At 41.6% G+C, this 14,212-nt stretch overlaps 1 protein-coding gene across 1 annotated transcript; it reads left to right on the plus strand.

Moving 5' to 3' along the window:
- Nucleotides 1-1,855: 1,855 nt before the first annotated feature.
- LOC115579019 (germ cell-specific gene 1-like protein) lies at nucleotides 1,856-12,171 on the plus strand. The gene is made up of 8 exons (XM_030412463.1): nucleotides 1,856-2,567; nucleotides 4,704-5,839; nucleotides 8,013-8,207; nucleotides 8,978-9,037; nucleotides 9,183-9,341; nucleotides 9,805-9,916; nucleotides 10,195-10,493; nucleotides 10,578-12,171. The coding sequence occupies exons 2-8, from the start codon at nucleotides 5,644-5,646 to the stop codon at nucleotides 10,910-10,912; spliced, it is 1,356 nt and encodes a 451-aa protein (XP_030268323.1). The 5' UTR covers nucleotides 1,856-2,567; nucleotides 4,704-5,643; the 3' UTR covers nucleotides 10,913-12,171.
- Nucleotides 12,172-14,212: the final 2,041 nt, after the last annotated feature.

The following is a 14,212-nucleotide window of genomic DNA, read 5'->3' on the forward strand; positions in this document are numbered from 1 at the left end:
CCTAATTATGATTTAAATGTCTCAATAATTTGCAGAGTCGTCGCTCTTAGTCTGGAGTATTCAAAAATCCCAGACACAGTTGGAAGAAGAATGCAGTCAGTATGTCAACAAAACGTGAAGGAAAAAGTCATAAAACTGGAAAAATCACAGAAAAGAAGAGAGAGAGAAGTGAAAAGAAAAAAACTATAAAACAGATGATGAGCAGTAAAGGAATAAAGGACAAAGATTAAAGATGATAAAAGTAGTAAAGCACAGTTAGAAAAAAGAAAAAGATACATCACAAGGGAGGAATTAAAAACAGATAAATTGTCTAAAAGCAGTAGAAGGAATGAAAGATGGAAATCAAGTCTATAAAAGTGGGATTTAGGAAGACATTCAAACTTTGTGAAACACTGTCGACAACAGAGTCCTCAGTGTTTGGGCCCCTTCTGCCCTCGGCGAAAAAAAATCTCTCTGGAGCTGTAAATCCTATTTGTGTCTGATAATGAAGGGAATGCAGCCTAGAAAGTCTAAATAAGTCTATCAAGATTATCAATAGGCTTTAGTGAGCATTAATTTATATTTTCACATTTAGTGGCAACTCTGCAGTACGCTACTTACAGGATAAGGTACTTGAACTTTTGCTGAAATAAAAGAACTAGCCAACAATAAATAGAAATACAGCAGCCATACAGAATTATACATGCAGACCTACTTTAGACCTCCCTGTTTTGGAGAAAATGGAAAAATAAAGTCAGCTCATTTGATCATAAATCATAAAACAAAGTGGCAGGCTAGGTTTAAAAACAGTAAAAAATAAAAACACAGTACAGTGTAAATGTTATTTGAGTCTACTTCAGTGTGAGTTAATCCTTCTTTTTTATCCTCAGCCACATACAGCAATCAACCCTCGGGCTTGAGCATAAAACACAATGATATTAACTCAGGATCATTCAGTGAATCACAACTTGATAGAACCGTTACAATTCTGTGTGTAGGCTGTGCATTTAATGTCGGAGAATGCAAGAATCACTGTTGGCCTTAAACATTGATGATGATATAAAAAACATATAGATTAATTTCCATGTAAATTGTCAAAGCCACAGGGAGCCACTGGACTATGTGAAGATATTTCTCTGTTTGTGAGGTATCTGGATGACAACACATTCTGATTTTTGAGTTTACTTAGCTTAGATTGAACAATGATGAATTGTTTCTCCTTATGTGAGTTGAGGAATGCAGACAGAGTGAGACTCACGGCTCCAGGGGACCTAGAGTAGCTTTCCAACTGTGTGAGTACTAAAGGTTAGCTGGCGGCAGACCATCACAAAGTACTGAACCTGTGGTTGGCCCACACGCCAAATGGGGGGAGATGCCCAAATGTCTATGTGCCCGTAGAAGGATATAGGTGTCAATTTGGGGAAAAGACCTTAGGTTGACCACAACCAAGTTGGGGATGAGCAGGGAGACAGTTCAACTCCTCTTTTTATCTATTGGCTAATTTACCAAAGTGACCAATTAAAAGAAGTGGGTGTGAACTGGAAAGGGACTCTAAAAACCCTTGCATAGGATGAGAAGGGAGGGGTGGCATTTGGTGGATCTCCAAAGATCGAAGGACTCGAATAGGATTTCCGATAGAGCAGAGGGCGAAGCATTTTGGCATTGCTTTTGCCATTGATTTGAGAAAATCAGAATGCGGCCGCTTCTGAATCGGATGCTGGCATTGAGATCTGTTTCAATAAAGACTGCTCTATCATTCCACCCAGCCTTGCCTCCGCAGAATTCTTTTATCAACATACTACTCGCTGACACCTTCGAGGAAGAGAGGCCAGAAACTACATTTGTAAAATAAAATGTTGTTTCAGTGATATACTGCATGTAAAGCGGGGAGTTGGGATCTGATCACAAAGGGTCACTTGAGAGACTCGATGCCAGGTGTGAACTGCCGCCTTGTGATGAACTCCCTCAGGACAGATGTTAATATGTCGTCTGATCGGGGCCTAAATACGTTCCTAGCCATGTTGAAATCAACTCGGACCTGAATGCAAAATCCTGGCTGTCAAATAACTTGAACTCGTTTCCCCTCTGACGCTGCCGTTTCCTCGATGTACAGTTCGAACACACTGTTCCAAACATGTTGGCTTTCCAAACCAATGATTTCGAGGTAATGGGATTGCCTCTAGCCAGCAGCTGCATGTACTGCACAGCTGTACTTAAGAAGGGTCGAAGTTTAGAGAGCAGCAGATACAATGAAACCGTCGCACTCATCTCAATCTAAGCTGCCCATACCATACTGTCAGATTAATCACCATAGGCGTAGAGGTCAGGGAGGTCATGAGTGAGAGAGGAGGAGAGATGAAGAAAACAGGAGACAGAGAGAGAGAAATGGGAGGATGGATGGATGAACAGAAGCAGTGTAGGGAGCAAAGGGGAGGGAAAGTAACAGATGGACTTGTGGGGGATTAGAGGGAAATCTGGGTGGGTTTCTGATGCAAACTCTGAAAACTGAGGGAGCGCAGAGGAAAGGTGAAGGAAACAGAATCCCTGTCGGAGGAGAGGAGGAGGAAACGCAAAGAGTCCCAAACACGGTGAGTCGAGCTGGTGTTACATTTTTATTTCATTGCACCGGTGTAAGCTGATCAACAAATTGAGTGTGAACGACAGATGGATTTCACACTCGCGAGGGGGAAGATTTCAGAATCAGCGCGATGAGATGATGAAAGCTATGAAAAGTCTGTATGCCTCTTTTATAAACTGTGAATGTAAATGTCTCTGTGTGAAGAACTAACTGTCTACACCAGTCAGAAGGGAGGTTACCCACCAAACTCCATGTAAAAAATCGCTCAATTAATGCTAGATAGTAGACTGAGTCGCTGTGTGCTTGGATCTGTTAATCTGTATGCCTCAGCTGCTGTTAACATGGACAGGTGTGTGGGGACATTACGTCGACACATGTAAGGTAAAGTAAAGCAGAACAATTACTGCCTCAGTGTATGGATTATAGATTAACACCTCGAGATGATTTGATGGACCAAACTAATCTGCGATGCCCGGTTGAACATCACATAAGCATTTACGATCGCAACGATTTGATTAATTTGGCGGTTACATGCTCTCGGGGGTCGAGGACAGATCACCTGTTAACACATCTTAAAATCTCATCGACACGTAAATGGGTCGTTTATTTAAAACTCCTGCTTATTATTTACGCCCACAGAACTTTATGTGAAATTCTGGTGGAGATCCCAGTGTTTTTTCAAAGATAACAAATAGATGTATGATATGTAAAAGAAACCTGGTTTCTGAATATTTCACTCAGTGCAACGAAGAGCTGGAACAAGATGATAACTTATACACTTTTCCCTGTTTACATATACGAATATAACCAAGTTGGATGAAATACAGTGTATGAAGTTCTGTCAGACTGTGTAGAAGAAACCTGTGTGTTTGTGGGTTTAGATGATGTTGATTGTGCTGCATGAGACCAACTTGCTGGTTGTTTGCAGAGACAGGTTCCATTCATTTCATAGCCTTTTCATAATTATTGTTCTTCTTGTGCACTTTGGCATCTAAGCTGTCTTGCTACTTAACTTTTACAGTGTTTTATGTAGCATATGTTGACCTCTGATGGTTCTGTACAGTCCACCTTGACATTATTGTCAGCTGTTGTAAACTACCAGGTAGCTGCAGCAGAGTGATGATAAAGTTTAAAAATCCACTTTGGGTGGCCAGGTGTCCCACTTCATGAGGGTCTAGACAGCATTTTTATCTCGTCATCCAATGTCCTACATTTTGATTGACTAGTCTTCAAAACTGCAGGACAGATGCTTCAGACAGGTTTTCCTAAAGTCTGGCTTTAATCCAATGGCTGCGGAGAGAAAACACTGAAGGCTTTCTGTACAGGGATGTGTTGTGTGTTATGTCAATCAAACTGCTCAAACAGGGGTGAAAGTGCACCATGTCACCTTCTACGCTACGTCCAATTGGATTTAGGTGCAATATGCTGTAAAATAAGACTACCACTGATACAGACTGTGGTAGTGAGTCGTGCATCAGACAGAGGAAGTGTGGTGCTGAAACAACCAAAGGGCTACGAGCTATACTGCAGAATAGAAATGGTGATTTTCAAAGTAAAGTTAAATTAAAGGGGCAGTATGTAGTTTTGCCTCAGTAAACAGTTCCTCAATGAGTATATGGTCTCAGTCATTAGTTCCAACTCTTCTTCAATGCAGCATGACATTCATTTTGTGAATTATGGTCGCATTTAAAGTCAAATAGACGATAAATCAGGGTATGTTTTGGGCGTGGCTACTTTGTCATTAACAAATTGCTACTTAGGTTTGTCCTAGATCCAAACATAAGCTCCACCCTCTGGTCCAAATATGGTCACCGCTGGCTCCAAAAAACTGAGATGGTTATGGCCCAAAAGCTAAAATAACTGTTACCAACATCGATATCTTAAATAGCAATTCAGGTTTATTCGTCTTACCCTTAATCAAAATCCACTTTATGAAACACAAACATAAAAATCAGAAAACGTCCCCCCACACACCATGAAAACCAAAAAAACAGAGAGAACAAAGAGTTTCGATTCACTAGTTTCAGGTTTTATTGCCTTAAAGTCCATGTTAACGTCAAAGGCTTCGTACTAATCCTGTCGACTCAGCTGTTCCTAGCAACTCTTAATCCAGATGCTTGCCTCTGTCTCTCATCTTTACTTTTAGGTGGTCGTCGAGCCAAAGACAGCATGAGAGTCAGTGGGCATTAATCTCATCCACCTAACCCTGCAAGATTAACACAGATTACCAGGCCCAGAGGTACTGTAGGTCGGAGAAACCGGACTAATCACTCCTTTGCGAGCTCAATCCTTCCCGGAGAGGTGGAGGAACAGGTTGAGGAGCCCGATGTGCCCGGGAAGCTGGACTGATTAGTTTCAAAATCCGCAGGACAAGAATTAGACGCTTATCATCCATCCGCGAGAGAGAAGGAGCACCAGAGAAAGGATGCGAGACGCAAAGGCAGTGGAAACATGGGGTAGAGAGGCAGCTCGGTAAGAAGAAATGTGTGGAGTCAAACGTCTCGCCTGGCTCGTGCCGTGACATCGAGAAGAAATCCCTAATTTAAATCTGATGATCCACGCTGATTTTCTGTGACTGATACTGGAGCAGAAAAAGAGAGCTGGAGTTCCTCCTGCAACCCCTGGCCTGCACATCTGTCTCCTTTTCTACTTGTGTGAAGTGATTAAATCCTGGCACTTCATCTCTGTCCACTCCACTGTCCTCTGACCTCTGCTCATCGACTGTCCTCCTTCCTCAAACACGCCCTCCCTCCGTCTCTCCAACCAACCCTTTTCCCAGATTCCCCTCTGACCTTTGTTCCACTTCTCAAACATCCTTAATCCTCCTTTTTTTCCCTGCTTCTTTTCTCTTTTCTCCTCTCTGCAATCGTCCATGAGTCAATCTCAGTCGTCACAACAACCCACATCCAACGCGCTGGACTTCATCTTGCCTCGTCTCTGTGGTGTCACGGAAACCCCCTGGATCATCTGATCCTTATCTTGATTGGTCAGCAGATGCTGTCAGGCTCGTGGAGCCATTTTTGAACCTCATAGTCAGGCCGACACACACTGTTTCTCTCCGGATTTGTCAGAGTCGAGAAGCCGCCATGCTGGAGAACATGTCCAGACGCAACCGCTCCCTGCTGTCACTTTTCCTCACCTCGCTGGCGCTCACCCTGTCCGTCTGCGCTTTCTGCACCTCCTACTGGTGTGAGGGAACACACAAGGTGGTGAAGCCTCTCTGCCTGTCGCCCGTCAAGTTGAAGAACTGTGGGCAGAACAACAGTCAGCCGTACACCACAGGTGAGAGCAGGAAACAATGTCAGTCATTGTTTCAGTGTGACTGAACCTGACGTACAGGTGCAGATGTTGATGTTCAAGCCTCCATTTCCAGGTAAAATTTAGTAGAAAAGTAAAGGAGATTTTTCACACCTAGATTATTAATAATAACATCATTTGAACATCAGATCAGTTTGTCATACTTTAACAAGTAATCAGCAATTTCTTCACATCAAACTTCATCAAACTGACGTGGTTCTCTACTCTGCCAAAACAACTTCGACCATTTTGGCTAAGAAGCATCAAACATTACATTTGTTTATTTCAAGCTTCCATGATGTGTGTTTGTGTTGTTATCAGAGATTTGAACAACTTTTAATCCAATATGGTTTGAAATTCATCTCCAGTCGCCCAGATATTATGTTACATTTCTGCAAACCAACACGGCCAATCTGTACATACCACAGATATCGACCATTATATGCTTATTAGCCTCCTTTCACATAGCTTGGATGGTGGTTTTATAGAAGGTAACAGGCCACTTGCTGCCAAATAGCTGATCACCGTTCAACGCTTTCAGCTTTTCTACGTATAACACTCCTGAATATTTTTATGGACCCCTGGGGACTCTTCCACCTAGTTTTGTGCCAACCAAAACCATTATTTTAGGCCAAACCATGATGTTTTAGTGCCTAAACCTTAGTACAGTTTTGTGCAAGAAAAAAATAGAAAATTGAACCTAAACAAGGTGATGCATTTTTAGGGACAAAGATGGCAGTAGTGTCAGAAGAGGCAAATGAGGCATGTGATATCTGACATGGTTCTGGATTGGGTGTGGCAAAAATGGTTCGACTGTGCCGTCTACAACGTGCATAGATTCAATTGCCATGTCTCTAGACTTTAAAGAAAAGCGTCGGGAGAAGCTTCAGAAATAGTTTGTATACTGGTACACAGGGGGAAGACACACACTGTTAACTGCATGTGAAGTGCACATCTTCATCACTTTGAACAGGCCTCTTTGTTAGGAAGAGGAAGTCAGCCATTTTGAATTTACAAGTGTAGTTCTTTATTGAACTGTTCCCAGAGATTTAACCAGATATACTTCAGACTGGGTGAGTTCAATCTTAAGACCATAACAGTTAAATGTTCTTCAGATTTTAAGTTTTTGCTGAGCGGAATTACTGTAACAGCACGGCGAATTTTGATGTTTCCCCACAAAACAGGAAGTTGCTGTAACTCAAACATAAATTGTCCAGGAAGTGAGCCTTGTGTGACAAACATCTACTGATTTAAATTAAATTCATGATGTCGTCTGCACCTGATATACCAGAACCGCTATTCTCAGACCGTGGTGGCACACCAGCTGTCTGTAGTGTAGTGGTAATATCATCATTTATGTTGGAAATTAAACCGAAAGTGTCAAGTCAAATATCATCATCTTTTACCCAAACATGTATTTTACACATGAACTGTAGATCGCGTACAGCTACTGTGAGTCGTGACCTCCTTCTTGTATGTGAATGCATGTTATCACACACACGTCACTCTTCTCCATGAAAAATGTTGATAGTTCGAAAGAACCTCTGTCATGGAAGAGCACACTGATCATGTAAAAATAACTGAACCACATCAGTATTTTTAGAAATACTGCAGAGTTTTTCTGGCCTCTACAATATTTGTCTTACGCCCGATATTCCAAGTATTTTACACTTGACTGGCAGAGATTCACATAATCCCGGCTTTGTTGCTAATCTCAGAACTTTGTATCTGCAGCGGCGTGTCATCTGGATTCACTCACCCGCTGTCTCATCTTTGAGCGCTAAGCCTATTTGTTTCCATGTAGTATTCAATTTTCAGTGCACAGAAAATGACAGATTACCTAAAGAACAGTGTTTACAGGGCTGGATTGTGTTACATGCCGTCACCCACAGGAGATCCCCCTGGGATTTATGTCAGAGGTTCTTGGTCTGCGATATCGAGGAAGACGTTTTAGTCATAAACATGTTTTTTTATAATCTTTCTGCATCTCCACTCTCTGTACCTCCTGGTACATTTACTCCTGAGTCTACTCATACGTCTTTCCTTAGATTTTCCTAAAATCTTTTCCTTTCTTTTTTCTTATTTTCTATACTTCTGTGCTTCTCTTCTATCTCTTTCTACTTTAATCATTCTCCTTGTCCTACATTTCTTTATCCAGAGACTCCCACGCCGGACCCGAGGAGCCCGGTCTCCAATGTGACCCTCACTCCGCTCCAGAAGGAGGAGCTGGCCAGGATAAAGAGGAAGCAGCTGGCCAACGCCGTCCATTACATCTGGGAGACGGGCGAGGACAAGTACATGCTGCGTTACTTCCACACCGGCTTCTGGCTCTCCTGTGAGAAGCACAACGAAGGTTTGTGATGGGAGCAGAAAGCATGATCAGTGACAGGGACCTGGTGGTTAAACACCTGAGTTTGAACTCAAAGGTTTGTTGTTGTAAGCACCAACATGCTCGGTCTGAATATCTACTCATCACTCTCTGAGGCGTGAAGATTTACAGCAAATTACTTTTTCGTTATCTCCTTGGTGATATTCTTAGAAAAACAAATAAATCAGAAATCCTATAAGTACAAATACCTGAAAACTGCACTGAAGCTTTGTACTTGAATGTGCAATGAACAGAAAACGTTGTTGACATGTTGGTGCACTACAACTGTTTTCTTCTGTAACTATTAAAGCTGCCAGTAAGAATGTGTTTGAGTCAACACAGATGATTTACAGTTAAGTCTCTCTAAGGAGGATCATTTTGTACCAGCCTGGATTATTGTAGTCACAGAATTAATAAGTAAATTGTCTGAGAATGGTCGACAGTCAGCAGCACATCACACATGTGTCTTCTGGACCTAAAGCAGCTATTTTCATTATGTTTTTATACCTTACTTATGTCATTATGATAAAAAAGTAGCCTACATATTGCAGCTGTAATATAACACTCTGATCCTTTGGCTTTTACTTTGACAGAGTCTATAAACACAGGCACAGTTTAGATTAGATGACGACTGAATTTCCATTTTTTGTTTGAACTGTTCCTTTATAGATTTAATGTGATATATATTTAAAGACAGGGATTGTGTATTTTTACTACAATCTCTGTAACTCTGACTGTTGTTATTGTTCCTTCAGGTGAGGATCAAGAAGAAAAGTGTCGCAGCTTCATTGAGCTGACGCCAGGAGAGACACAAGGTCGGTACAACACAAATCAAACCAGAGCATATTGAAAATATAATCGGTATTCTAGTTTGCATCCCAGTTTACCATCGTTAGATATAGACTGTCTCATCAGTCTTGCTGGCTGGCTTATTATATTACTAAATTGATTTCCTTCCAGGTGTCCTCTGGCTGTCAGTCATCAGTGAGTTCACGTACATCGGCCTTCTGGCTATGGGCTTCCTGCTGATGTGTGTGGAAGCGCTTTGCCTCTGTGCCAAGAGGGAGATGAACGCCCTCAAGATCAACGCCTTCGCTGCCATGTGCACCGTCCTGTCAGGTGGGGATGAGCGACACTTTGTGCTGAGTTGTTGGGAAATTTCACACTTTTAGTTGTTTGAACTTAAACACTGGCAGCCCCAATTATTTGTGAGAAGATGTCAGAATGATGAGCACTAATGTGATGTCAGTGGACTGGTATTCATTCTTGTGTATAAGGATTTATGAGACCTATACTCTCTTGAGTTTAAATACCCTGTCATACTGGACAAAAACCCCATTAAACCCACTGACATTTGTTTTTGGTGGGTGCAGTTAGCATTCATTTCCAGTCAGATGACTCAGCAGTAGTCACTGGATTGTGCTAATTTCTACTGTTCCCTGTTTTTATGATGTGTTTAGGGGAAAAAACAGAGAGGCATACTTGTCTCCTGGCGATAGCAAAGGAGTCGATCACCTAATTTAAGAGGGTTTACCAATGGTTTAAATGTCTTTTTAGTGAAAAATTTTTTTTTCCTGACCAGGTATGATGGGGATGGTCGCACACATGATGTACACCACAGTGTTTCAGATGACTGTGAGCATCGGGCCCAAAGACTGGAGGCCACAGACGTGGGACTACGGATGGTCATTTGCGTAAGTGTGTTTAAATTAAACCACCATGGAAAATCTTAAAACTTAAAGGTTAAATAAATCAACGTTATCAACAGACTGTGAAGAAACAACATTAGGTCAGATGTCTCTGTAATGTTGCCGAGGTGTAAACTGAAGTTAGCATGCTAGCCCCAGTCTGTCCTGTCTTATAATAACACTTTGAGTCATAGTCCTGGTCAGAGCTGCAAATTGAACACAACAAATGGCATTGGCCTGTGACCTGATGACAGAGTAACCTCCGTCCTCCCTCTACTCACCAGCATGGCCTGGCTGTCGTTCAGCTGCTGCATGGCAGCTGCCGTCGCCACGCTCAACTCCTACACCAAGACCATCATCGAGATGAAGCACCGGGCCCGGGTGAGGCTGGAGGAGGCTCGCACTGCTGCCCGCGCCCCCTCCTACGAGGAGGTTGTCCGAGCTGGTGGTGGTGGGGTTTACTCCGTCAGTCAGCTGATCCAGCTTGGCCAGCAGGGGGCGCTCATGGATCCTATGTGGCCCAGAGGAGTGGGACCAGCTGTCGGACAATTGGCATGCGGTGCTGGGGGAGCGCTGCTGGTTGGTGGTGGGGGGATGGGAGCTGGAGGAATGGGAATGGGCATAGGCATGGGCATGGGAATGGGCATGGGAGGAGTTGGAATGGGAGGAATGGGTTTAGGAGGAAATGGAGTTGGAATGGGAGGGATGGATGTAGGAGGAATGGGAGTTGGAATGGGAGCAGTAGGAGGAGTTGGAGGAATGGGAGTTGGAGGAAATGGAATTGGAAAGGCAGGAATGGGAATGGGAGTGGTAGGAGGAGTTGGGGGAATGGGTTTTGGAACAATGGGAGCGTTGGGTGGAATGGGAGGGGGAAGACTGGTGGACCATCACGGTGTGGTGGTGGTGGAGGGTTGTGGCACTGAAGGATGTGAAGACTGTGAACGGGAGATGGACGACATAGATTACAGTGTGCAGGAAGAGCGAGAGGACTCACCCTGCTAAGACTTTGGACGTCAGAGGACAAACATCTTGTAGGACTTGAACACAAAAATAAAAACTCTTCTCGTTTTTTGTTGGGGTTTTTTGTATATTTGCTGTTTCATATGATAACTGTAGCATGATGCATTTCTAGACTGTTTGAAAATTTGCAGTTTGCATCTCACTCAAGCTGTCTCATTCAATCTTGTGACCACTTGGAGGCAAAACAACATTCAAACTCACAGACTGACAGCTCAAATGCCTTGCTGCACAGAGAATTTACTACTTACACAACATTACCATCCCATTGCAGTCAGATGATTGTAAGACCAATATTCATTCTCCTGCTTTTGTCTCCATTGACAAGAATATCTTTGGCTTCCTGACAATCCTGACAGGGTAGGTAGCGTACAGCCGGCTCAGCTTCTTTGAGCTTGTTTGATTAAAACTGTGTCTTTTTACATGGACGGTTGGTTCACCGCTGCCATCAAGTATGTATGCAGCACCAGAACCAGCATAGTTAGACTGCATAGAGCTTGGTGTTGATCAGGTCACATCAATGGCCATTTCTCCTCATGAACTGGTTCTTGGACTTGGTCACCTGGTTCTTGGCTGGTTCAATAAAAACATTGCTTACTGAAGCTTTCACAGATTCACTGATTGTTTTCTTGATAACATGCAATAGCATCTCAAACCCTGCAGTTTTCACCCAGCAGCAATGACATACTGAAACTCATTCCCTAAGTCTTTATTTGTTTATTTATTCATTTATAATGAGCAGGAAGAACAAAATGGCAAGATACGGACAAAAAACTATATAAAATGTATCAAATAGAATGTTGTATGTTTTTTTAACAGCAGTGTAGTTTTAACTGCAAAGTATTTTCAGATATGTTTAAGGAGTTGAAATGCAATAATGTGAGGCGACGCCAATAGATGTTGTATCCTGTTAGTATATTTTTACTTTTTTATCATGTCTAAGACTGACTGTTCTTACTGGATGTACACAAAACAACAGCAATATATCAATATTACCAACTTCAGTGACTTCTTCAGGGATTGTATGTAATGCTGTGACTCATGAGATGTATGACAGGATGTGAGAATGTACTCAAATAGAAATTCAGAGGGTGTTGAGAGATGTTAATGACATAGATGTGACAACGACTGTGGCATATAATGTTATTTACATTTTTGGTTTGTGATCTATGTTTGTGTGAATGGATGAAAATCTCCTCCCGTGCGGTGATAAATAAAACCAAACCACATTGTCTGATGTCTTATCATGTAGTCAGCAGGTTATGTTGAGACTTCTGCTATAATGATCGATTACATCTCTTCAAAACATCAGAATAAAAGTGCAGAAGAAATTGACAGTCCATATTTATTATGGACTTCTAAAAGGACAGTTTAGACCCAAAATCCAAAATCTGGTTTCCCTCTTACCTGTAGTGATATGTATCCATCAATCTGTCAATCATTGATTGACACAGTTATGAGCAGTTTCATGTGGGAACGGTTTTCTGTCAACGCAATACAAACCTAAATAAATAACTTAGTAACTTCAGTTTTCACATATAATAAACAATGTGAGGTGATGGCTGCATTACTAGACTCAGATGGCCATAAAACTCTCCTCGGTACGTCATCAGTATGCATAAGAAGAAACTGCTTCAGTATTGTTTAGGTTCAACTGACAAAACTTTAGGAATGGCTATTCATGAAATTACTTGTTCATATCTGTTTGTATCACAGATTTATCTTATTTCTTAACCATTTCAAGACTTTTACAGTCGAGACACCAGACAAATATAAAGAAGTAAAACATTACCAGGATATTTTTTTTTTTTTCACCTGCAGCCTCAATGCAAAGGCTTTGCATGTGTAAACCCTGTTATCCAACGATGTTTCCATGTTTATGTTCATCTACAAAGCAAGGGAAAGAAGAAAGGCAAGAATCAAAGATTACATCAACAGAGAGATTTAGACATTAAGGCAGATGCTTTCAAATGCTGGACAGAAGATTATGTCAATAATCTCCCCAGTCAGGGGAATAAGACTAAGAGAGAGAGAGAGAGAGAGAGAGAGAGAGAGAGAGAGAGAGAGAGAGAGAGAGACATACTGTAGGCAGTGAGGCAGAAGGGGTCAGGCCACTGTGTTGAAAGTAATTAAAAATGTAAATTAAGAGATTGAATTATACAACAGTTTATGTAAGATGAAGCACTTGCAGCAACACTGAAGTGATTTAGTTTAGTTTTTCCTCATAATCCAGCCAACAAATGAAGGGGTTAATTCATGAACGTATTCGCTGTAAATAGACTTGTGTTCATCTGTATCATGTTTGATATTGCAGAAACATAATAAGTTATGATAATGTAACAGCTCACACATGATGAACAGAATCTGAGGATGTTGAAAATGATCTTATAAAAAGTGTTTTATTTATGTACTTTTAGAGAGTGAACACAGTATTCACTCTATAGCGGATTGTTTTCTCAAGAAATCTCTACCTTTTAAAGGTGTTACGTCAGAAAGAAGTGATTATTTTATTTTGAAATTAATTTGGCTTCATGATCAAATAAGCAGTGCGCACGCAGATGTCTTTCCAGAAAGTGGAGCGAGACAGTAAACTAGGTCTTCTCATTACGAAACAATACTAATCCTCTCTATAGAGACTATTGTCTGTGTTTGTCTTGTGTAACTTTGGATCATGAAACCATCCGTGAACATCTGGAAACTCTTATTTTTAGGACAACAAGCCTTCTGACACTAAAATATCTGAACTGTGCCGAAGTGGCTCTGGATAATCCACAGACCCCACTGTAACTGTAAACAGAGGAAATGGCTCCAATCGGAGCTGTGGGGAAGGTGGATTATCCTGAGGACATTTCTTCTGCTGTTGACCGGTGACCAAAATTCAGTTAAAGACTAATACAGATTAACCTGCGACAGCCATTTTACACTCTATAAACAGGTCACAAGAGGGTTGAGCACATGTAGACCGACCTCATTCGCACCTGAGATACTATTGCCACTTGTTGGATAGATTTCCATGAATTTCAGACATGCTGTCAAGGTTCAGACAATAACGGATTAAACTGACTGTATTTTATTTTCTCTAGCAGAGTTGGCAAAAGGGCACACATTCTTTACTCAAGAAAAAGTACCAATACTTGTGTAAAAAAGTTGACAACTTTTTAACTCAAGTAAAAGTAATAAAGTACAGGCTCTCAAATGAACTCAGGTATAAAAGTAAAATGTATCCCTCTGAAGGACATTTCTACCAGCCATTTCTATGGAAAGCTAACTGAAGCTCACATCATA

The sequence above is a fragment of the Sparus aurata genome, chromosome 3, assembly GCF_900880675.1.
Source record: "Sparus aurata chromosome 3, fSpaAur1.1, whole genome shotgun sequence".
Lineage (NCBI taxonomy): Eukaryota > Metazoa > Chordata > Actinopteri > Spariformes > Sparidae > Sparus > Sparus aurata.

Bases quoted from the DNA above. Each gene is read 5' to 3' on its own strand.
- LOC115579019 (XM_030412463.1), top strand. From the start codon at position 5,644: ATGCTGGAGAACATGTCCAGACGCAACCGCTCCCTGCTGTCACTTTTC. The intron at 8,208-8,977 runs GTTTGTGATGGG...TTGTTCCTTCAG, and splicing joins CTGTGAGAAGCACAACGAAG to GTGAGGATCAAGAAGAAAAG. The intron at 10,494-10,577 runs GTGGTGGGGGGA...TTGGAATGGGAG, and splicing joins TGGGGGAGCGCTGCTGGTTG to GAATGGGTTTAGGAGGAAAT.